Raw genomic sequence first — 26,482 nt, forward strand, 5'->3', positions numbered from 1 at the left:
GAAATTTTCACCCTTCAATTACTTGTTTATTTGCCTTGAAAAAAGGCATTTTGCTGTTCAAAAGCGATTGCTGGTCGCAACCTTTGTGCCCCAACAGTGGGGGAGTTAAGATACACGGACAACATGCACTGTGGAAGCTATTTCACCTTCTGTAAATTAGACGGCCGCGACAGATGTAACTGCTAGAATCCGCACAGAATGCTTGCTTACGTTGTCAAAAATTATTAACTTTCAATGACTTGTTTATTTGCCTTGAAAAAAGGCATTTTGCTGTTCAAAATTGAATTTGGCGATGACGATCTTTATGCTGCCCCAACAGTGGGGGAATGATGGCAGTCTGGCGAGGCACGCTGTGAAGAACCGCGCTGCTACTGAGACATGGTGACCAACCACAGCGCAAGTGGTTTATTTAATTTGAAGGCAGCCTCAGGCGCAAACCGCTGTTACTTCTGAGTGCTGTTTATGCTTCTACTGCTGTCAACGTTGTGGACGGTCCGGTCCATCCAGCTCACCTTCCGTTTAATGAATGTAGCTAGTTTTCCCAGAAACACTCTTTTATAGCCGAAGGGTGCTACGTAATAGGCCACGCCCTTCTTTTCAGTTGTTTAATTCTCTAATATTCTTTAGACGAATTATTCCACAATTCGCAATCGATATTTGTTTCCAGCGAATAAACACCGATGGTGCTCTCACACACGCAACGGTTTTAACCCGTATTTTATTGCGGTTTGTAACATCAAGCGATTTCGTTTGCTCGTTGTTGCGTGTTGCATCATGTTGCAACTTGGCAGCTGGGAGACGACGAAATTCTGTTAATGCTGATTGATAGAATCGACTTTATATCAGTACTGCATATTCGAATTAACTGCCTTTGTGAATGCGTTCTAACAGGGCAGTTTGTTATTCAAAATCGGTTATGTTGATCGCAGCCTTTGTGCTGTCCCAACAGTGGGGGTAAACTAAATAAACTACAACAGAATTTGATTGCTAGGATCCCGCGAAGAATGTTTGCTTGTGTTGATGCTAGGAAATTTTCACCCTTCAATTACTTGTTTATTTGCCTTGAAAAAGGCGTTTTGCTGTTCAAAATCGGTTGCTGATCGCAACCTTTGTGCCCCAACAGTGGGGGAGTTAAGATACACGGACAACATGCACTGTGGAAGCTATTTCACCTTCTGTAAATTAGACGGCCGCGACAGATGTAACTGCTAGAATCCGCATAGAATGCTTGCTTACGTTGTCAAAAATTATTAACTTTCAATGACTTGTTTATTTGCCTTGAAAAAAGGCATTTTGCTGTTCAAAATTGAATTTGGCGATGACGATCTTTATGCTGCCCCAACAGTGGGGGAATGATGGCAGTCTGGCGAGGCACGCTGTGAAGAACCGCGCTGCTACTGAGACATGGTGACCAACCACAGCGCAAGTGGTTTATTTAATTTGAAGGCAGCCTCAGGCGCAACCCGCTGTTACTTCTGAGTGCTGTATATGCTTCTACTGCTGTCAACGTTGTGGACGGTCCGGTCCATCCAGCTCACCTTCCGTTTAATGAATGTAGCTAGTTTTCCCAGAAACACTCTTTTATAGCCGAAGGGTGCTACGTAATAGGCCACGCCCTTCTTTTCAGTTGTTTAATTCTCTGATATTCTTTAGACGAATTATTCCACAATTCGCATTCGATATTTGTTTCCAGCGAATAAACACCGATGGTGCTCTCACACACGCAACGGTTTTAACCCGTATTTTATTGCGGTTTGTAACATCAAGCGATTTCGTTTGCTCGTTGTTGCGTGTTGCATCATGTTGCAACTTGGAAGCTGGGAGACGACGAAATTCTGTTAATGCTGATTGATAGAATCGATTTTATATTAGTACTGCATATTCGAATTAACCGCCTTTGTGAATGCGTTCTAACAGGGCAGTTTGTTATTCAAAATCGGTTATGTTGATCGAGTTAACGACCCGACCCAGAAAGCAGCAACGTAACATTGTTTACTTTGCTGCCATGGATAAAGAGCACCGACGTTGGTGACAACATCGGTGACATCGAGCGACGTCGTTTCTGCTGAGGTACGCAACCACCGCAGGACCGCGATACTGCTATTCAACTTTCATTTTTAGTCTTAGTTAAGCAGTGTTCAAAGCAAGTATTTTCTTCCGTTTAAAAAAGAAACTCCGTTTATAACTGGCGCCCGAATAGGGACCCTGCCAGAGGTGAAATAGTATAAGTGCCGTGTTAAAAATCGTAAAAAAAATTGGTGAAGAACTGCCAACAAAAAAAACCAACATCATTCGGTCCAACGAGCCGATAACACACGACAGAAGCAGGAATCAGGACACCGCAGCTAACCACAGCTCAATCGCTATTAGGGACCGTAGTAGCAAGAAGCAAAAAGGACACCCCGACATAGCTGCTTGGTTTCTCTCACCCGGCAGAAGACTTAACCCAAGAAGTCCAACCATGTTGGCACTATTGTAAGTAGACACTTTTGAACATTTTAAGACTCATTAATTGTAAACTGTGCTTATAAGTTGTAACAGTGAATTTTAATCTAGAGGTTTTACAAATTTTTATTTCGGTTAATTTAGTGTAAATTTTCGGTTCAGTGAACTCTAATTTAGTAAACGACATGGCAACTCCTCAAATTCCAGCTCAGGTAGAGCCCATGACAACTCAACAATTTATTGATTTGGGTAAAACTCCCGACTTTGTAAGGGATGTCAAGCCTTTCAATGGCGATCCCACGAGACTCGTCGATTGGGTATGTGATGTGGAATCTATTCTCCGCACGTATCGGGAGAACGGTGCAACGATGGCTCAGATGAATATAATAGAGAGAACAATTCGAAGGAAAGTTGAGGGTGAGGCTGCCGATATACTCAACTCGAATAACATAGTTTCGAATTGGGCTGAAATCAAGAATGCTCTAATCCTTTATTAGATCAAAGATCAAAGAGACGTCAAAACACTAGATACCCAGCTAACGACAATAAAAAAATTGGCCAATGAAAGTTTAAACTCGTATTACAGTCGAGTAAACGAGTTGCTTTCTCTCATAATTGCTTAGGTGAAAACTGACGACACGCTGAGGTTGAATGCAGCCGCACATACTAATTACTTTCGGGAGAAGGCGTTGGATGCGTTTATAAGAGGATTGGAAAAGCCTCTGTTTATAAGAGGATTGTAAAAAAAACATACTTTTGAAAAGCTCAAACCCAGCAACGCTTAGTTAAGCATACAACTTTTGCATTGATTACCATAATTTAAACATTCGCTCTGCACCATTCAGAAACGAACTTGGTGCTTAGCCGATTCCAAAACCTCGTGACCTACCAAACATAGCATCTAGAATGCAAATTCAGCCAAATTTTTTTTACCACCTCCTCTTCCTCCGAGGCGACAGCCAATAAACCCGTTCCAACACAATCCACTGTAAATCAGTTTATGCAACATCATCAATTTCAAAATAATCCATTTATGCAACCTCAATTTCAAAATAACCCACCGAATAATCCATTTAGACAACGTCAAGTTCAGAATAACCCACCAAATAATCCATTTAGGCAACATCAGTTTCAAAATAACCCGCCAAATAATCCGTTCAGGCAAAATGCATTCCAAAAACCAGAACCGATGGATGTCGACACCAGTCAACGAACCCGAGCAATAAATTACGGTAATAGACCGATAATGAACTTAAAACGTCCCCATTCTCCTTCTCAACAGCAACATCATTTTGAAAGACAAGCACATCCTCTTGAAAGTGCATATCCGTACCCCGATTACAATAACGAATATTAGGACTACAATTATGAAGGTCAGTACTGGGACAGCGAGCTGTACAGCGGCTCATATCACGAAGTTGAACAACCAACGTATGAAATAGGAGAGCCTTCTCATTCTGGTAAAGCGACCGACTATCAACACGAACCAACTACTCTCGAACAGCAAGAAGCAAATTTTTTAGAGTGGCGCCCACGTTGGTAACGCCAACTATGCCATTTATCAATTTCAAGACAAGTATCGGTGAATTTCCGTTTTTGATTGACACTGGTGCAAATATAAATCTGATACACCCAATGTTAGCATGCAATTATTCACTTTCAAAGCCATACCGGTTCATTGCAAATAACATAGGAAGTGCAAATGGAAAGTTCAATGCTGATGCAGCAATTGACATAAATTTTTTCCAGCCAAAAATCAACTATATAGCTCAATTTATTTTACACGATTTCCACCCATATTTTTATGGAATCATTGGAACTGAAATTTTAAACGCATTAAATGCAATAATTGATTTTTCAAATAATACGCTACAATTAAGTAGAGAAAATGAAACCATGAGTATCCCGCTCTTGCAATACTCAGCTGGACAAACAGCACCAACAAAAAATTCAAACACCGTTTCACAACAAGCGACACCCCATGCAGTTGAATTAATAACTCAGCCGAACGTCACGGAGCATATGTTTCGTACTTCTCATCTATCGTCTAGCGAGAAAGATAAGCTTCTGGAAGTGCTGCAACGACATGAAACAGCTTTTTATAAACCAGACGAAAGTTTAACGTGTAGTACTGTTGTAGAATGTGCTATCAATACCACTGATGATATTCCAGTTCATCAGAAAGTGTATCCTTACCCGGCAGCCTATGTTGATGAGGTGAATATGCAAATTGACAAACTTTTGAATGACGGAATCATACGTCCCTGTCGATCTGCTTGGACGTCACCCGTTTGGATAGTTCCAAAAAAGACGGATGCGTCAGGAGTGAAAAAATTTCGTATGGTCATTGATTATAGAAAAATCAATGAGAAAACTATTTCGGACCGCTATCCTATGCCGGAAATTAATTACGTTTTGGACCAATTGAAAGGTCAAACATTTTTCACTACCCTTGAACTAGCATCTGGTTTCCACCAGATCAGAATGAAGGAAAGCGATATTAAAAAGACAGCGTTTTCCATCAACAATGGCAAGTATGAATTCACGAGAATGCCGTTTGGATTGAAAAATGCTCCGGATATTTTTCAAAGAGCAATTGATGACGTACTTCGTCAGTATATTGGAAAAATCTGCTATGTTTACATTGATGACGTAATCGTTTTCGGAAAAACCTTCGAGGAAGCTTTAAAAATTTGGAAACCATAATTAAAGCATTGAATGATGTAAATCTCAAAATTCAATTGGACAAATCTGAATTTCTGCATAGAGAAACTGAATTTTTGGGCTATGTGATTGGTTCGGAAGGCATTAAACCAAATCCTGAAAAAATTGCAGTGATTCAGAAATATCCACCTCCTAAAACTATTAAAGAATTAAGATCATTCCTCGGAATGATTAGTTATTATAGAAGATTCGTCAAAGATTTTTCAAAACTTGCTAAACCTCTCACGAACCTTCTTAGGGGGGAGAAGAACATAAGTTAATCTAGGAAAATCAATCTCAATGAAACCGAAACAAACTGCTTTGAGAAAATGAAATCGTTACTGTCTTCAACTGATGTATTAGCATATCCTGATCATACAAAACCATATATATTGACGACGGATGCCTCAGACTTCGCGATAGGTGCTGTGCTTTCACAAGGTGAGATAGGAAGGAACAGACCAATTTACTTCGCATCTCGATCATTAACTAGAGCAGAAGAGAAACATTCTGTGCCTGAGAAAGAAATGCTTGCAATATACTGGGCATTAAAAACTTTTCGAAACCATTTATATGGATCAAAATTTAAGATTTTTACTGATCATCGACCCTTGACCTTTGCATTGTCACCAAAAAATACCAATGCCAAATTAAAAAACATGAAGGCATATCTCGAAGAACATGACTACGAGATAATTTACAAACCGGGAAAATCGAATGTTGTTGCCGACGCTCTCAGTCGCATTGTGTGTTCGATGACCGGAATATACGGATATCAACGGTATATATATCAACAGAAGCACCACTGAACGCATTTAGACATCAGATTGTCATAAAGAAGGGTCCAGACAAAATAAATACTACACCCCCTTTTCCTAACTATACGAGAATCACGATTCATCTGAACGATATTAATGAAAACTCTCTTTTTCAGGTCCTAAAGGAACATGTTAATGCATCTGGGTTAAACGGATTATTAACTGAAGAAACCATCATGGGTAAAATACAAAATGTGTATAAAAAACACTTTGGTCGACAAAACATGTTGAAGATCCGTTTCACTCAGAAAATGCTTATCGATGTGCCAGAAGAGCACACACAATGGGAAATTATAAAAAAGGAACACTATCGAGCACATCGTGGCTTAGAGGAAAATAAAGCACAAATCCTCAGGAAATTCTATTTTCCTCAGTTGAATAGCAAACTCCGTGAATTCACGAAGAACTGTCAACTGTGCCACGAGAACAAATATGATAGAAATCCAATCCACCATCCCCTTCAAAAGACACCCATTCCAAATGCACCATTCCAGATTGCCCATATCGACATAATGTTCCTAGAAAAATTAATATTTCTTACGTGTATCGATAAATTCTCCAAATTTGCCCAAGTTCGTCCAATAGAATCAAGAGCAGCTGTAGACCTTGTACCTGCTGTTAAAGAGGTTTTAACAAAATATAAACTGCCGGAGACCGTCGTTATGGGCAACGAAAAGTCTTTTATGACAGGCGATTTGGTAAATTTCTTTAACGAAAATAAAATTGCTCCATACGTAGTAGCTACGGACCGAAGTGAGATGAACGGAGTGGTTGAAAGGTTTCACTCCACTTTGCAAGAGATTTATCGCGTCACTAAAGCTGAAAACCCAAGTAAAAAGCCGGAACAACTTGTCGAAATGTCGGTTATTAAATATAACTCCTCTATCCATTCCTGCACACAGTATACACCTTTCGAGGTAATCATCCCAAGTCCCCAAAGCTCAAATATTATTAAAGCCGTTTACCAAAACCTACAGAAAAAAAACAGAATCGAGACCTTAAGTACCATAACAGAAAACTATCTTCACGACACATGAATCCAAATCAAGAAGCATTTGAAAAAACGCGAAGACGAGTGAAAACCGTACCTAGATATAAAAAAATTAAAATTCAAAACGTACACAAAAGCACAATAACTACATCAGATAATAGACGTGTTCACAAAAATGATTTAAAAATTCGACAGAACTGATACCAATGCAATTTTTTCTTCCAGGCTATTATTAATGGAAATATCTGGACATGGTACTGCACAGACAATCTCGATTCACAAGACGGACAATCTACCCCTTTTTATATACGACAAAGGCCACGGACGTATAAGAAATAATTATAATTACTATGTTCACCATTTCAATTTAGAATCTTTCAAAACTCAAGTATAAGACCTAAAGTTAAAATTCAAACAAGTAGAACCCGATCAGTTTACTACCCTTATATTAAAAGAATTCAATGAATTAGATTCTAACTTAAGAAATCTTCTACCAATAAAAAGAAGGAAACGATGGAACCAATTCGGGTTATTCGCGTTGAAAGAGATTTTGAAGGCTGTTCGCACCTACGTGAACACTCATATGTAATTGTCAAAATGTGCGTGATGACAAAAGCAAAAATATTTCCTTTCTTCTTTTTCGCATGCAAAAACCAAACAAATATCAGCAACACCGTCAACGCGAATTAGGAACGGTTTGGCAATATCTTGCAGGAAATCCCGACGCAAATGACCCCAAAATAATTAATAGTTCTATCAACGGTCTTATTAATAATAATAACGAACAAATCAAAATTAACAGGGAAATATCTTTGCAAATGAAGGAAGTATTGTTTAAGACTAAAGAATCCATTCAATCGTTAAACTTAAAAACTTCTGAACTGTATTCTGTAAACATATACTTAAACCTACAATTTTTGAACGATAAATTAGATCAAATTATACAAACAATAGTCATGGCAAAAGTAGGGATACTTAATGAGAAAGTTTTGAGTCAGACAGAAATAGATTTGCTAGTTAAAGATTTAAGCAAGGAAAATTTAACAGTTTGGAACACCGCCGAAGCACTCACCTACGTCACGACGTCTATAGTAACAAACGAGTATGATATAGCCCTTCTACTCAAATTGCCGAAATTGGATCCGAGAATCTTCAAGAAAATTTTCATTTTACCAACATGGTTCGGTCGTCAACAAATCCATGTTCCCAACAGCAATTATATTACCCATAAAGATCAATACTTCATCGTTGATAACCTACAACCCAGAATTTTTGACGCCAAAGACATTGCATTAGACTCCACAGCATGTGTACCAAATCTACTTGATGGGAAACTAGCGAAATGTGATTACCTAGCCAATCCAGTTGAAGAAGTCGTTTCCATCGACGGCCAGCATCTTATCACAAATGTGCTAGGGAGTTTAACCCTTCACACTAACTGCGGCTTATCGGACAGGAACCTATCTGGGACACACCTGATTTCGTTCAATAACTGTGAGGTAACCATTAACAATCAAACGTTCTCAAATTATAAGCAGAATGGAACAGGAGAACCAATTCATCTGCCGTTGTATGGTATTCCTATCGAGAAACAACGTACCGTTATCAACCTGAGCCTACATCATCTACATAATCTGCATCTTGAGGCGAAGAAAGAAATGGCGGAAATTCGTTTGGACAATACAAGTATTCAATGGCCACATTGGACGATTTTCGGAGGATTATCGACCACATCGATTGTTATAAGTATTGTTCTCTTTTTGTCTTTTTTTCGCCATAGACGAACGGATGTTGAAGTTCAGGTGAAACAACAAAAGCAGACCCCTCGCGAATCTTGCAGTTTCCAGATTTTACCATTGAGTGAAATCGTACGTATGGAACCTCACACTGCAGAGGGACTAGTTAACGACCCGACCCAGATAGCAGCAACGTAACATTGTTTACTTTGCTACCATGGATAAAGTGCACCGACGTTGGTGACAACATCGGTGACATCGAGCGACGTCGTTTCTGCTGAGGTACGCAACCACCGCGGGACCGCGATACTCCTATTCAACTTTCATTTTTTTGGCAATAAAATTAGTCTTAGTTAAGCAGTGTTCAAAGCAAGTCTTTTCTTCCGTTTAAAAAAGAAACTCCGTTTATAACTATCGCAGCCTTTGTGCTGTCCCAACAGTGGGGGTAAACTAAAACTAAATGAACTACAACAGTATTTGATTGCTAGGATCCCGCGAAGAATGTTTGCTTGTGTTGATGCTAGGAAATTTTCACCCTTCAATTACTTGTTTATTTGCCTTGAAAAAAGGCATTTTGCTGTTCAAAATCGGTTGCTGAGCAACCTTTGTGCCCCAACAGTGGGGGAGTTAAGATACACGGACAACATGCACTATGGAAGCTATTTCACCTTCTGTAAATTAGACGGCCGCGACAGATGTAACCGCTAGAATCCGCACAGAATGCTTGCTTACGTTGTCAAAAATTATTAACTTTCAATGACTTGTTTATTCGCCTTGAAAAAAGGCATTTTGCTGTTCAAAATTGGATTTAGTGATGACGATCTTTATGCTGCCTCAACAGTGGGGGAATGATGGCAGTCTGGCGAGGCACGCTGAGAAGAACCGCGCTGCTACTAAGACATGGTGACCAACCACAGAGCTAGTGCTGCTGCTAAGGAAGGACGACTGCTGTTGACAACTTGTCGCTGTCCAGAACTATTATGAACGGCTTCGGCTGAAACAGGCTCTTATATAGGCAAAACAGCATGTTTTCATTGCAAGGTATATGATTCTGTCGACCGTGCTTGGGAAGCAATCATATAACGACCAATCAGAGGACGTAATTTTCGTTTAAACAAGGCTTGACAATTATCAATAGTACAATAGTTTGCATAATCAATCAACAATTTTCTACATTTGGGTGGATGCGTGTATAATTTTCCAAACAATTACTGCAAAAATGAAGAAAATCGGTTGAAAACAAACCGATTTATATGCATTTAAAAAGGGACATATTTCGTCCCCTTTTCGTTAATAGTTTTCCTATTTACATCCCTATGCGGTAGGCTAAAGAAAAACGTAATTCTACGTCAAAATAATTTCGTTTCACAAGTTGCGAAATTATTGCCTGTGACCCTTCAGAGAAGAATAAATAAATTTTAGTTCAATTATCACAGAGACAAAATAAAAGAAAAATTTGTTTTATAATCGTAGCGCTAGTGTCTTTTGTAAGAAAACTAACACAAGTTTTTCTATAAAAATGAATGGTTACTCGCGTACAAAAACTATTTCCATATTATTTTTAAAACATTCGGGGGACAATTGTAAGAAAAAAGTCTTATTTTATTTTTGACTCTCGTGCGGATTGGGCAATTTCGTGAATCGGATCGCACAAATCATGATTTCATGAAACTAGCCCATTTAATCATGTGTTCAATTCATGGTTTCCTAAATCAAAGCAAGGTTTTATAAATCGAACACCCGATTTCATGAGTCAAATGCTATATGTCCTGACTCGCAACTCATGATTTTATAAATCAAAATCATGGTTCCAGTAGCCAAAGCAAGAATTCATAAATCGAACACCCGATTCCTGGAGTCAAATGCTAAATTGCATGACTCGTGGCTCATGATTTCACGAGTTCAGCTCATAATTTCATGGGTTAGAATAAGCCAAAGCAAAAATTCATAAATAAAACACTCGATTCCCGGAGCCAAATGCTATATTTTATGACTCGCATTTCATGATTTCATAAATCACTATCATGGTTCCATGAGTCGAAGGGAGATTTCATAAATTGAACGCCCGATTTCATGAGTCAAATGAGTCAAATTTCATGACCCATAAATCATGTTTTCAATCCAAATTGCTCATGATGTCAGCAAAACAGTAACGCACGGGGTGCGTTACGAACAATTGGCTCATGATTCCATGAGTCTTTACTCATGGGCAATGTCCACGGCCCATACAATTTTTTTAGAATTTATATGGACAGTTGTCCACGGAGGGAGAGGGGGGGAGGTCAAAATCGTTAAAAATCTGTCCACGCGGTATGTGGATGGCCCCTGTGTAGTTTTTGCAGAGCATTTAATGATCTAGTTTGGAGCCAGTACAACGCATGTGAATGTATTTGACAGCTCCGAACCACTTGGCTTATAACGATTTCATCGGTGTTGGTATCGTCATGATGATTTGTAGTGGTATTGGTAACGTTTTTCAGGCGATTGCTCCCGTTGATGCAGTGTAACCAGCATTGGTTGCTGATAATTGAGGTGCTTTAAGGTTTATTGACATATCAACTGATCGATTCATTTTCAAGAACCAGATCATTCTCAAAAACAACATTGAATCAATAATAATTAAATAAAGAAGACATTGGATATGTTCATAAAATTTTGCATTTAACTATGATGTTACTGTTTATTGTTTGACGACTGTAGCGATTAATTCTGTAGTTTTATCGATTTACTGTTTATGTTGGTACCAATGCATAGGGATACCCTCTGCTCGAAGTTAGGAATCAGGACACCTTTTCTGGGCACAAATTTGACTAATTTATTCTATTCTTCGAAGTATGAGCAAATATAACACGTAATATTTGATTTACTCAGTTTTTTTACGCGGGGACACGTACCTCGCAGAAAAACGCGTTAATAAAAAAATCCGCGTATGAAAACGCGTAGTTTGAAAATCCTTCGATTTAAAAATCCGCGTGAAAAACAACGTTAATTCGAAAATCCCTGTAGAAAAATACCTAGTGAAAGATCTGAGTGTATCTCTGACGATCCACTTTCATCAAACCACTTTGAATTATTACGCATCAGTAGATACTTTAAAAATTCAACACACGTAAACTGCTTCAATTTAAACTTAACAAATGCCAGATGCTTAATGGTAACGGTCAACGCGTGAGAGATTCGTCTTATCACTCTAGTGAGATTCAACCAATGAAAAATTTCGATCGCAGTGAGCGTTGCGACCTGGAATCGAAAACACGTATTGAATATATGTCTTTAAATGTAATTTGCATGTGTGAATGTATGTTCGTATGTGTTTGAAGTTGAAGTTAAGTTTACAAATGAACGGTCTAGTTGCCCCATAGGTTGCTACTAAATTTCATTGTACACTATAAAAAATCGACACTTTACTGTCAAGTGGATTCCACTTACTTCTGTGCTAATAGATGAAATATTTCGGGTTAGTAACGGAAGGCTGAAACTCAAAAGGCTGAATTCACAAAAGGCTGAATGTACGAAAAACTGAATAATAAAAGGCTGAAAGTTTTGTAATCGACGGCCTAGTCTCCAAACCTTACCAACCCTAGACAATCTACCACTTCGTATGCCCATACCTATAGGTATTCGTATTCTCGTACCCATAGGTGTTATACCTGAAGCGGCTCTGCCGCATAATCGAGGGCAAGGGACTGTGGCGGCCTCTAAGGCCGACACTGCTCCCGCAGCCCGAGCCGGCCGCCGACCCGCCGTTGGAAGCGGCAGCCACGTGCACTAAAACAACTGATCTGTTGGATTTCCTAGGTCTATTCCAAACATAGGGGTGATCCCCTAGTTTACGTCCGAACGAGCGGTAGCGAGTAAGGACAGCATTCACCCCGGACAATCGAGATGGCCAAAGGCCACGAGTGTGGTGCATTATATGTAGTTTTATTATTAACTTATATTTAAATGCAGATATTGAGCTATTGAAATATCTCATAGAGATCTCATAATCATCGCATGAAAATATACAGATGGTGGCGACAGTCTGATAATCAACACAAGTAGTTTATACAAATGATGAAATCGAAAATAAGAAACTTTGTGAATTTTCAGCCTTTCGTGTTTTTCAGCCTTTTGTAGTTTTTAGCCATTCGAGTTTAAGCCTTACGTGTTTCAGCCTTTCGTAGTAGACCCAATATTTCATATCTTCGTGGATTAGTTCACAGCAATCAAGTGTCTTACACTTCGATTTGCTATGTCATGCATACCAAAATCTATTATCTTACACTCAGATTTCCATTCTATGGATTCCAATAAAAATCGATATGGGTCGACATGTTGGAATGATTGGGTTCGTTTATTGGCGTTCACATGTAAAGAGCATTTGGTATGAGCGGGTTTTTTTGTAACTTAGTCCGTTATTTATAAAAATGCAAAATCACGCTATAAAAAAAAAATCCAAATAAAAGCTGGAATTTTGAATGATTTGTTATTCACCTCAAACTGATTGAATATCTGACGAACGGCTCACCATTGAATTTTCCAGCAACACTGCTACAGCATGCTGCTATCGCTTGCTTAAGGATGAGAAATATTTTTGCGTGGAAGTAAGTTTGAAAGTGTAAATTTTGCTCATAGTACCTTCAGAGAAGACTCCAAGATGAATTTTACACAATATCATTTCTTATCATATAATTGAATTTGCAACAAGAGCATGCTGCAGCAGTATTGCTAGTAAAATTCAATGGTGAGCCGCTCGTCAAACATACAATCAGTTTGAGGTAAATAACTTTTTCTACAAGCATCGTAGCGTTTTATGGTATTCAGAAGAGTTTTTCCCAGGAAAATTTCCTACAAATATCATGTATGGATATATTTTTAGGAGCCAACTGGACATCTCTAGAGAATAAGTTTTGAAAAAGTTGATTTATCCATGTAAAATCGTATGGAAACTTTAAAAATCGGGCGCAAAAATATAAAATATAGTAACACGTTTGTTATAGGACCCATAAGGAACACGAAAAGTGCTTGGGAGCTAGAATTTATTTTTTGTCCCACCCTAGTGTGCAGGTAGTCTTCAAAAGATGTACTATACCGAAGAATATGCTAACTATAAAGCGATAGGCAATCAAAGGTCAATCCAAACGAAACCGAAAACGCGAACGACTTGTTGAACAGTTCAAGACGCAGTTTTGTGAACGTTTGTTCTGAAAAAAAAACTCAGTATCAGGGTGGCCACTCAGTTTACATTTTTAAATTCCTGCATTTTTCCCGACTTTTTCCCGCATGATCTCAAGAAATTCCCGATTCTCGGTTGCTGGGTTATGTTACGTCAACAGCTAAACATAACCCAGTTACTGTGGCTTAAAATAACCAGCTACGCTGGCCCAGAAAATACTGCGATTTAACTGTATTTCGAGTTAGGCGTTAGCATAAATCCTGAAAACTTTTCAGAAGTTAATTCACACTTTGTGCAGCATTATGACTTGCTCGTGCATCAAAGTTGCGTCCCTTTTACTCTTCTCCCAACATTTTTACATCCAACGCCGAAATTTGACAAGACCAAAATTTCGAGGAAAAGGACAAAAAAGTAATTTCAAAACTTGGAGGAATTGAACAAAATTTTACTTCAAAACCTGAAAGAGAAATCGTTAAAATGGTCCTGAATTATATTTTTTATATGAAGAAGCTTTTCCTACACTAACATGACTTGAAAACCTAAATTAATCCACCTAGCGGTCAGACTCAGCCTTTTTCATTCAAACTTATTATTTGTAAAAATAGATTTACATGAATGCTTAAATCCAATAGAGGTATATTCACTCTTTGGGTTCTAAAATATTGATGTTGTAATTAAAGTGTAAAATATGAAATTTGACGTAATGTTAGTGCTCAAGAAATAGCGAAATAAAAAAAATGACTCTTAATTTCGAACAATTTAATCACGAGCGATACCGGGAACGTTCAGATAGTACGATACCACATTTGAATCATGTTGAGGCCATATATATTGATCAAAGCAGGTATAGTGTTGAATAGTCTTTGAATTTCTTTCCTTTCCAAAACTTCTGAACAGCATATCAAACTGTTGTGGAGTTTGTTATTTGTAAGTTTGAGAGATGACTCGTTTGTATGACACTAGTTATGTTCAAATAAGTCTTGAGATAATAGACTTTCGTTGTTTTACAAATTAAAACATAACTAGGGATGTAACGGATATCCGCATCCGCATCCGCATCATACCATGCGGATATTAAAAAAAATATCGCCTCATAAAATATTGCAGAAAAAATTTCCTTGATGTATTTACTGCTCGCCCAAATAACTTTTGCACTGGGGAGGGGCATGGTTATGTGAAAAAAGCAAAATATAAAACAAGGGATGCTACGGATATTCGCATCCACATCCGCATGAAAATTGACATCCGCATCAACATCTGCATCCGTAATCACATATCCGCATCTGCAGATGTCTGAAAAATCACATCCGTAACATCCCTGAACATAACGGTTGCTAAAGTCTGATTACAATCAAATGAAAAGGTAACGTGTAGGGCAGCCAAACTTTGAAACCACGTGTTCAATCATAATTCATCAGTTAACCCTTAACTAGCCCGTTCATCTGATATCAATATTGTTCAAATCGGTTATGTAGTTTCTAAGATAATGAAGTTTTGTGATTTTCACATTTCGATACATTACAGACGAAGTTACAGTCCGATTACAGCAAAATTCAATAGGGTGTTATGAGGCAGCTACACGTTTCATTTGATACTAATTCTGTGGAAATCGGGTCAACCATCTCTGAGAAAAGTGAGTGAGTCCGAGTAGTCTTCGGAATATGTTTCTTTTCATAGCTGGATTTTACATTTTTAAACATAACAGGCAAAGTAATAATCCGTTTGCAAAAAAAATCATTGGGGTCTTATGGGGCAACTGAACCTTCAATTTTACCACTGATTTTATGAAAATCGGTCCAGCCAGCTCTGAGAAACATGAGTGAGATTAAATAGTCTCCAGAACACGTTTCTTTCCATAACTTCTGAACCACATGTTCAATCTTTATAAAATTCAAAAGTTAAGAATTATTTAGGTAGCCCGTTCATTTTCAACCAATCTTGTTCAAATCGGTTGTGCAGTTTCTGAGATATTGATGTTTCGTGATTTTTATATTTTGATACATAACCTCTAGAAATCAGATTACAATAAAATTCAATGGGGTCTTATAGGCCAACTAGACCTTTCATTTGCAATTAATTTCATTGAAATCGGTTTAGCCATCTCTGAGAAAATCGAGTGAGATTGGGAGAGCGTTACACACACTTACAGAAAATGCTCAGCTCGTCGAACTGAGTCGAGTGGTATACGACATTCGGCCGTCTTGAGCACTTTTATATCTTTAGTTTTTGCAGTGATTGCTATACCTTTCTAGGAGAAAAGCAAAAATGAAATGATAGAAATGACTTTTAATTCCAACTTCAATCCCGAGCAAGGCCGCAAACATTGAAATAGTACAATATCAAATTTAAATGATGTTGAGGCCACATATTTTGATCGTTTGAGTTTTACCATAATATCACCACAAACATTTGAAACAATAGCCAGCTATAAATAATAGTCTCTACTGAGTAAATGTACGAAGTGCGAGAATTGGATAAGCGATACAAAACTCGATTCTAGAACTACGTCTTTAACGTTCTGCGGTGGTGTAACGGAAACACATCTGACCGGAGATTGGAAGTTGTGGGTTCGAGTCCCACCTGCTGAACTATCTTTTTCGTAGTTTCTACAATCATATTTTCAGTTAGTTTAATTTTCTATCTTCGTTACTACATTTACTCCTTAAATTAAAAATCATAATATCACCTGCAAAAAGTTACAGAACATTTTCACCAAAAATAATCAATTTGCCCGACTGTACCCCACTTTAACTAAATACAATTATGTACAAGAAACTGAGCTTTTCTTATTTATAAGAAGCAAAGATGCCATGTATTTATTATATGCTTTTCCTACTCTGACCCTTTATATATTTTCCGACCAGCAGATATGGTTATTTCTGAAAGTTATGGATTTTATTAGTTTTATATTGTAATATGACTTTGTTAAAGGATAGGTGCTAGAAATTGTTAATGAAATTGGGAAATATCCAATCGGAAAAAAATCAAACAGACTAATTTAGCGGTAGGCTCTGTGGTTTGATAACATTTCAAATATTGCGGAAGCGTTTCAGAAAATATTAAGAGTATTCATCATGTCGTGTATCGACTAATGGCTATATTCTCTTGTCCCCATAAAATAAATTGCAAAGTGTGATACAAAAGCCAAAATAGATTATAAAAAGACAGTAGGGAATTTAGGTATTGCGGACCAAGTTTATTCACAGGGGAATAAAATCATGGCACATTAAAACTAGAATGGTGTGCTTCTTACACTCGAGTAAAGTAAAACATGAGAAATTGGAATAAACACCAATCACTTTTGAGACAAACACATTTGCTTTCTGACCATCATTTGATTTGTAGCTTATTCCGCAAACACTGGAAAAAATCTTTCTGAGAAAACCCAAAGCGATATTAAATTTGATGGTGCTGTCTTGTTACTTGGTTTACTAATCAAGTCTCAGGCTTCCCACCAATCGTTTCGTAGCACTTTGAAAATATTTAACTGAATTTTCGTCTCTCGACTTATTCCGATGTATTATTCTGCGTATAGAAACGAGTAACAATTCAAAATTACAATAACTAACTTGCTTTTTCGTCACGTTAACAGAGATCTGCCGTATTTTTTTCCAGTTTCCCTTGAAAACAGAAAGAGATATTCGTTTGGTAAGTAATTTTAGGGGAGGAATAACGAGGATTTTCAGCGACGATTACCAGATTATGATGCATGCATCAACAGATTACCCTATAGTTGAGCTTCTTTTTGTACCCTCGTTCGCCCGGTCGGAAGTCTATCAAATCTGTGTTATTTGTACCGATAGCGGCAGGAGATTTTGCTTGTAACTTGATTATTTCAGTAAATAGTTTTGAACAGTCTGCGGGTTACGAATAGACCCTTCATTTGACACCAAGATAGACAGAATCGGTCAGACCATCTCTGAGAAAAGTGAGTGCGAAAAAAACGTGCACATACACACGTACACACCCACACACAAACATATACACCTATACATGCATATATGCAGAAAATGCTCGATTCGTCGAACTGAGTCGAGTAGTATATGACATTCGGCCATTTGGATCACTTTTCTACCTTTCAATTAGCCAGTAATCGTTAGGAGAAAGCCAACATGTTTACTTTCATTATGTGATTTCACATTTTTATGAACAACGGACAAAGTTACAATCCGATTGCAATTAATTTCCATAGCAACCTATGGGGCAACTAGACCTTTCATTTGACACTCATTTTGTGAAAATCGGTTCAGCCATCTCTGAGAAAAATGAGTGAGTTTAAACAACTTCAGAATAACTTTTCTTTACATAACTTTTGAACCATACGTTCAATCATTACGAAATTAAAAAGTTAAGGGTTCTGGAGACAGCCCGATCATTTGAAACCAGTTTTATTGAAATCGGTTGTGTGGTTTCTGAGATATAACCTATAAACTAAAAATCCGATTACAATGAAATTCAATAGCAACCTATAGCACAACTAGACCTTTCATTTGCAATTAATTTTATGAAAATCGGTCCAGCCATCTCTGAGAAAAGTGAGTGAGAAAAAAAAGTTGCACATACACACACACATACATACAGAAAATGCTCAGTTCGTCGAAAGGGGTCGAGTGGTATAAAACATTCGGCCACTTTTATACCTTAGGTTTTTCCAGTGATTACTATACCTTTCTAGGAGAAAGGCAAAAATCGTTCAAGAGAAAACAGTGTTTTTCAAATTTCTATTGAACTTTTCGAGAAATTGAAATAACATATTTGCATGAAAAAATCGATAAGAATATTGAGTTCAACTTGAAACGCAAAAGGAAAGTTGATTTTGGATTTCCGCTTGAAAATTTAGAATTTTACTTTTTTTCTGAAAATTGTTTATATAGGTAGTATTTTTCTAGAGAACTACCTTTTTAAGTTTGTTTCCTCCATGCTCGAACAACCATCATAGTTCAGTTTACGTTATGCAGTTTTTTTGAAATTTTAGAATATTAAAATTTTTGAAAAACTAAACTTTTTGAGATAATTAATTTTTAATTTTTTTTTGCCTAAAAAGTTGCTTTCAGCATTGAATACTTATTTCGGAAGGTCTAAACTACTACCCACAACTTTACCGAAAACATCACACTAATCAAACAAATCGTTCTGGTTTCGAAAAAAAACTTTCAGAAAATTTTAACTCTACCATTTGTTTTTTCCGCTCCGTGTTCAAATTATCATCATTGACCATTTAGCAGTTTAAAAAAGAACATATAGATTAAAAAAAAAGCGTGCTGTGAGCTGCTGAGATATTTAGTCTGTATTTTTTTTTCCACAAAAAGTTTTTTTTCTTCACAGAATAATAAAACTACTATTTGAAACTTTGCCGAAAGCATCACTCTAATCGAGCAAATCGATTTGGCCCGAGCAAAGACACGAATCTACAGCGACTGGCTTCGTACCTCAAGACCAGTTGAAAAACGAAAAAAATGTAAAATTTCTCATTTAAAATAAAAACAAATAAAGTAAATGGAATGCTTTCTTAAAAACCATCAAAAACGAGCTTCAAATGGTGTTTTTCAAGATCATTTCCGATTGTAATTACATCAAAAATCGTTATTTGCAGCCAAAATGTATAATTTATACAAAAAATATGGATTAAAAACATGTACAAAAAAATTGTTTTTAAAAAAATAAAAGATAATTATCTTGTGGCATGTTTTAAAAACTCGAAAAATACTGTTTTTTACGCTCTATGTACTTTCAAAATCTAATTCACTATTTTAAAAAGTACTAAGTTTCGCTGAAGTAGAGCTAAAATTCGATAAATACTTCTTCCAGAATACTAGCTAAAATAAAAATCTGCTATTTGAAAAACTTTAGAGTGAGCCTTGTGTGTCACTTTTTTGTCCTCAATTTGTTCAATCGAAGAAAACATCAAATTAAAAGTAGCAATAGCTAGTAATATTAGTAAAATTTTACAGCAAAACTTGTTTTGCGTTGCTCTTAATAATTAAAACAGTTTCTAACATATATGTAAGAATTCATAAATGTTTTAACTATAACCGCTTTCTCGAAAAAAAAATTGCCAATTTCCATTCTCATGACTACGGACCGGACTTCGAACCGAATCGAAACCCGGTTCTTTATTTTAAAGGTAATGCTATTCCATCTTAAAAACTTTCCAGGCCAATATTTTATTTTTAGATAACACCAGATCTCGACGTTGATGCAATTCTAAAACAAAACTTATTTCATATGAAAGGCAAGGCTGATGAAAAGTAGTCAAGCTAGTCAAAGAAAGTTACTTTTTGACTTTTTGATTTAAAAATTAACTGCTGATGGAAAATGTGACTTTCAAGGGACCAACTTGCAGCCATGCACCTCCAACTCCTCTGCCTCTTAGTCTGCTTCCTGCCGTCCTTTGTTGCATTTTCATGCTTGTCTACTTCATTCTGCATTCAAGGCCTCTACTCATTTTGCGTAAGAGTTACGCGCATATTGAGTGATTTGTTCACGGCGAAATCCCCAACTACTCCATAATTTGTAATTACATCATACACAATACCTTGAGCCAACGAAAAAAAACTTGGTCAAAAATCCCAATCAAATAGAGAAATTCCCGACTTTTTCCCGCATTTTTCCCGATGTAATTTGATTCCCGACTTTTTCCCGCATTTCCCGATAGAGTAGCCACCCTGCAGTGTCCATCTGGCTTTTCTACGTACGGAAGAAGAACAAAAGTCAAGATGCGATTAAATTAGACTCACCTTAATGTTAATGCACGAGCTACAGGGTTATTTAAGTGAATCACCATGAAAACGCGCTTCACAAATTCTTCTACATTCAAATTTTTTCCAAGATGTTATTCACTTTGTTGACAAACGCGTAGAACTCACAATCTAGATAAGTTAGAACTAGTATAAATGGTTACGCTAGCTGTCTTTTAGAAGAAAAGTTTTACCCAATACGAAAAAATTCCGCCAGTTTCAGGAAAGATGAGTTAATAAGAACTGGGAACGGGTACTTTTCAAATAGTTTTGGAAACCTAATAATAGCTTCGCATTGTTCTCTCATTTTCGCAAAACGCAGACCTGAAAACGGATTTGTTTTATGTCTATTCTGTATTTTCAAAAATGATAATACCTTTATCAAGTTCAATCAAAACCGAATTAGCATCCTGGTCTCCATCATTTAGAAAGTTTTCGTTAATAATGAGCGTTCGTGAACCCATATTATATACTGAGAAAAGTATTTAAACCTACAGTTAAATTTAAACGCTTATAACGGTTAATGTCAAAGATGCCAGATAATTTTGAAAAATGACTGCAACTGCTTGAAAAACCAAAAAAAAATGCTTGAAAACGAGGAGATAAGCCTGTATTACACTGTTTGCCTGGGAGGGAGAAACGAAAACTACACTCAAAACAGGTAACATGCAAATGCGTTGTTTTTTTATAGCGTGTAACTATCTTCTTGCTGTAACGCATGCATGACTCAAACGAATTTTTAAGTAATATCAGGTATACTGAATTTGCATATTTGTCCGTAAAACACAATTTTTTTGAGTCTGTTTTTTTTTTTCAATTTGCCGTTGTATAAAAGATTCTTCGAAATTTTGAGTTTTTTTGCTCACGCAAATTTTCTAAAAATGTGTGCGAGCGCATAACCTGTGAGGCAGATTTTTCGGGGTTTCGTGCAGTTGCAAAAATTTTACAATCCTGCATCTCACTATTTTGTGTGACGAGAATCAACATTCGACCGTGATGAAGTGTGTTCGAAATTGTAAAAAGCGCAAGTTTAATAATCAAAGTACGCTAAAATGATCAATGCAGAAAGCTTATGAAATTATTCTTTTACGTGAAAATAAACCAAAATATTTTGTAAAACGATAATGAATACAAAAACCGTTAGCGATAAATATTGTTTACCTCTCAGTATACCGAAAAATATGCTAACTATAAAGCGATATGCAATCAAAGGTATATCCAAACGAAACCGAAAACGCGACCGACTTGTTGAACAGTTCAAGACGCAGTTTTGTGAACGTTTGTTCTGAAAAAAATAACTCAGTATCCATCTGGCTTTTCTACGTACGGAAGAAGAACAAAAGCCAAGATGCGATTAAATTAGACTCACCTTAATGTTAAAGCCCGAGCTACAGGGTCATTTGAGTGAATCACCATGAAAACGCGCTTCACAAATTCTTCTACATTCAAAATTTTTTCAAGATGTTTTTCACTTTGTTGACAAACGCGTAGAACCCACAATCTAGATAAGTTAGAACTAATATAAATGGTTACGCTAGCTGTCTTTTAGAAGAAAAGTTTTACCCAATACGAAAAAATTCCGCCAGTTTCAGGAAAGATGAGTTAATAGGAACTGGGCACGGGTACTTTTCAAATAGTTTTGGAAACCTAATAATAGCTTCGCATTGTTCTCCCATTTTCGCAGAACGCAGACCTGAAAACGGATTTGTTTTATGTCTATTCTGTATTTTCAAAAATGATAATACCTTTATCAAGTTCAATCAAAACCGAATTAGCATCCTGGTCTCCATCATTTAAAAAGTTTTCGTTAATAATGAGCGTTCGTGAACCCATGTTATATACTGAGAAAAGTATTCATATCTACAGTAAATTTAAACGGTTAACTAAACAACACTCAAAACAGGTAACATGCAAATGCGTTGTTTTTTTTATAGCGTGTAACTATCTTCTTGCTGTAACGCATGCATGACTCAAACGAATTTTTAGTAATATCAGGAATACTGAATTTGCATATATGTCCGTAAAACACAATTTTTTTGAGTCTGTTTTTTTTTTTCAATTTGCCGTTGTATAAAAGATTCTTCGAAATTTTGAGTTTTTTTGCTCACGCAAATTTTCTAAAAATGTGTGCGAGCGCATAACCTGTGAGGCAGATTTTTCGGGGTTTCGTGCAGTTGCAAAAATTTTACAATCCTGCATCTCACTATTTTGTGTGACGAGAATCAACATTCGACGGTGATGAAGTGTGTTCGAAATTGTAAAAAGCGCAAGTTTAATAATCAAAGTACGCTAAAATGATCAATGCTGAAAGCTTATGAAATTATTGTTTTACGTGAAAATAAACCAAAATATTTTGTAAAACGATAATGAATACAAAAACCGTTAGCGATAAATATTGTTTACCTCTCAGTATACCGAAAAATATGCTAACTATAAAGCGATATGCAATCAAAGGTATATCCAAACGAAACCGAAAACGCGACCGACTTGTTGAACAGTTCAAGACGCAGTTTTGTGAACGTTTGTTCTGAAAAAAATAACTCAGTATCCATCTGGCTTTTCTACGTACGGAAGAAGAACAAAAGCCAAGATGCGATTAAATTAGACTCACCTTAAAGTTAAATTAAATTTAAACGCTTATAACGGTTAATGTCAAAGATGCCAGATGTTTTTAAAAAATGACTGCAACTGCTCGAAAACCGAAAAAAAACCGGTTGAAAACGAGGAGATAAGCCTGTATCACACTGTTTGCCTGGGAGGGAGAAACGAATACTACACTCAAAACAGATAACATGCAAATGCGTTGTTTTATTATAGCGTGTAACTATCTTCTTGCTGTAACGCATGCATGACTCAAACGAAGTTTTAAGTAATATCAGGAATACTGAATTTGCATATTTGTCCGTAAAACACATTTTTTTTGAGTCTGTTTTTTTTTTCAATTTGCTGTTGTATAAAAGTTTCTTCGAAATTTTGAGTTTATATATATTTGCGCACGCAAATTTTCTAAAAATGTGTGCGAGCGCATAACCTGTGAGGCAGATTTTTCGGGGTTTCGTGCAGTTGCAAAAATTTTACAATCCTGCATCTCACTATTTTGTGTAACGAGAATCAACATTCGACCGTGATGAAGTGTGTTCGAAATTGTAAAAAGCGCAAGTTTGAAGCCTGTAGTACACTCTTTGTCTAATGGTCAAATATTTGACCTTCTGACATAATGGTCAAATTTATTTGACATCATTGTTGTTGTTTGCCCGTGTTTGCCCCATGTTAAAATCGGAGAGTGACAAATAATTATCTTTGACCAAATTTTCATCTGTCAAAAAGAGACAAATATTTGACGCTCGGTCAAAGAGTGTACTACAGGCTTAATAATCGAAGTACGCTAAAATGATCAATGCTGAAAGCTTATGAAATTATTATTTTACGTGAAAATAAACCAAAATATTTTGTAAAACGATAATGAATACAAAAACCGTTTGCGAAAAATATTGTTTACCTCTCAGTATACCGAAAAACATGCTAACTATAAAGCGATATGCAATCAAAGGTCAATCCAAACGAAACCGAAAACGCGACCGACTTGTTGAACAGTTCGCAGTTTTGTGAACGTTTGTTCTGAAAAAACTCAGTATCCATCTGGCTTTTCTACGTACGGAAGAAGAACAAAAGTCAAGATGCGATTAAATTAGACTCACCTTAATGTTAAAGCCCGAGCTACAGGGTCATTTGAGTGAATCAAAAATTCCGCCAGTTTCAGGAAAGATGAGTTAATAAGAACTGGGCACGGGTACTTTTCAAATAGTTTTGGAAACCTAATAATAGCTTCGCATTGTTCTCCCATTCTCACAGAACGCAGACCTGAAAACGGATTTGTTTTATGTCTATTCTGTATTTTCAAAAATGATAATACCTTTATCAAGTTCAATCAAAACCGAATTAGCATCCTGGTCTCCATCATTTAAAAAGTTTTCGTTAATAATGAGCGTTCGTGAACCCATATTATATACTGAGAAAAGTATTCATATCTACAGTAAATTTAAACGGTTAACTAAACAACACTCAAAACAGGTAACATGCAAATGCGTTGTTTTTTTTTATAGCGTGTAACTATCTTCTTGCTGTAACGCATGCATGACTCAAACGAATTTTTAAGTAATATCAGGAATACTGAATTTGCATATTTGTCCGTAAAACACATTTTTTTTGAGTCTGTTTTTTTTTTCAATTTGCCGTTGTATAAAAGATTCTTCGAAATTTTGAGTTTTTTTGCTCACGCAAATTTTCTAAACATGTGTGCGAGCGCATAACCTGTGAGGCAGATTTTTCGGGGTTTCGTGCAGTTGCAAAAATTTTACAATCCTGCATCTCACTATTTTGTGTGACGAGAATCAACATTCGACCGTGATGAAGTGTGTTCGAAATTGTAAAAAGCGCAAGTTTAATAATCAAAGTACGCTAAAATGATAAATGCTGAAAGCTTATGAAATTATTATTTTACGTGAAAATAAACCAAAATATTTTGTAAAACGATAATGAATACAAAAACCGTTAGCGATAAATATTGTTTACCTCTCAGTATACCGAAAAATATGCTAACTATAAAGCGATATGCAATCAAAGGTATATCCAAACGAAACCGAAAACGCGACCGACTTGTTGAACAGTTCAAGACGCAGTTTTGTGAACGTTTGTTCTGAAAAAAATAACTCAGTATCCATCTGGCTTTTCTACGTACGGAAGAAGAACAAAAGCCAAGATGCGATTAAATTAGACTCACCTTAATGTTAAAGCCCGAGCTACAGGGTCATTTGAGTGAATCACCATGAAAACGCGCTTCACAAATTCTTCTACATTCAAAATTTTTTCAAGATGTTTTTCACTTTGTTGACAAACGCGTAGAACCCACAATCTATATAAGTTAGAACTAATATAAATGGTTACGCTAGCTGTCTTTTAGAAGAAAAGTTTTACCCAATACGAAAAAATTCCGCCAGTTTCAGGAAAGATGAGTTAATAGGAACTGGGCACGGGTACTTTTCAAATAGTTTTGGAAACCTAATAATAGCTTCGCATTGTTCTCCCATTTTCGCAGAACGCAGACCTGAAAACGGATTTGTTTTATGTCTATTCTGTATTTTCAAAAATGATAATACCTTTATCAAGTTCAATCAAAACCGAATTAGCATCCTGGTCTCCATCATTTAAAAAGTTTTCGTTAATAATGAGCGTTCGTGAACCCATATTATATACTGAGAAAAGTATTCATATCTACAGTAAATTTAAACGGTTAACTAAACAACACTCAAAACAGGTAACATGCAAATGCGTTGTTTTTTTTATAGCGTGTAACTATCTTCTTGCTGTAACGCATGCATGACTCAAACGAATTTTTAAGTAATATCAGGTATACTGAATTTGCATATATGTCCGTAAAACACAATTTTTTTGAGTCTGTTTTTTTTTTTCAATTTGCCGTTGTATAAAAGATTCTTCGAAATTTTGAGTTTTTTTGCTCACGCAAATTTTCTAAAAATGTGTGCGAGCGCATAACCTGTGAGGCAGATTTTTCGGGGTTTCGTGCAGTTGCAAAAATTTTACAATCCTGCATCTCACTATTTTGTGTGACGAGAATCAACATTCGACGGTGATGAAGTGTGTTCGAAATTGTAAAAAGCGCAAGTTTAATAATCAAAGTACGCTAAAATGATCAATGCTGAAAGCTTATGAAATTATTGTTTTACGTGAAAATAAACCAAAATATTTTGTAAAACGATAATGAATACAAAAACCGTTAGCGATAAATATTGTTTACCTCTCAGTATACCGAAAAATATGCTAACTATAAAGCGATATGCAATCAAAGGTATATCCAAACGAAACCGAAAACGCGA

At 36.5% G+C, this 26,482-nt stretch overlaps 1 protein-coding gene across 7 annotated transcripts in view; it reads right to left on the minus strand.

Moving 5' to 3' along the window:
- Positions 1-22,091, minus strand: part of LOC129718434 (integrator complex subunit 7-like) — a 1,119,499-nt gene extending 1,097,408 nt beyond the window's left edge. For all 7 annotated transcript variants that reach the window (XR_008726891.1, XR_008726890.1, XR_008726892.1 and 4 more), the window contains exon 1: positions 21,958-22,091. Coding sequence is in view for 4 of the 7 variants with exons in the window: in XM_055669224.1 (XP_055525199.1) it covers positions 21,958-22,004 (47 nt within the window). In the remaining 3 variants the exon portion in view is untranslated. The remainder of the gene's footprint in view (positions 1-21,957) is intronic.
- Between the last annotated feature and the right edge of the window lie 4,391 nt (positions 22,092-26,482).

The sequence above is a fragment of the Wyeomyia smithii genome, chromosome 1, assembly GCF_029784165.1.
Source record: "Wyeomyia smithii strain HCP4-BCI-WySm-NY-G18 chromosome 1, ASM2978416v1, whole genome shotgun sequence".
NCBI lineage: Eukaryota > Metazoa > Arthropoda > Insecta > Diptera > Culicidae > Wyeomyia > Wyeomyia smithii.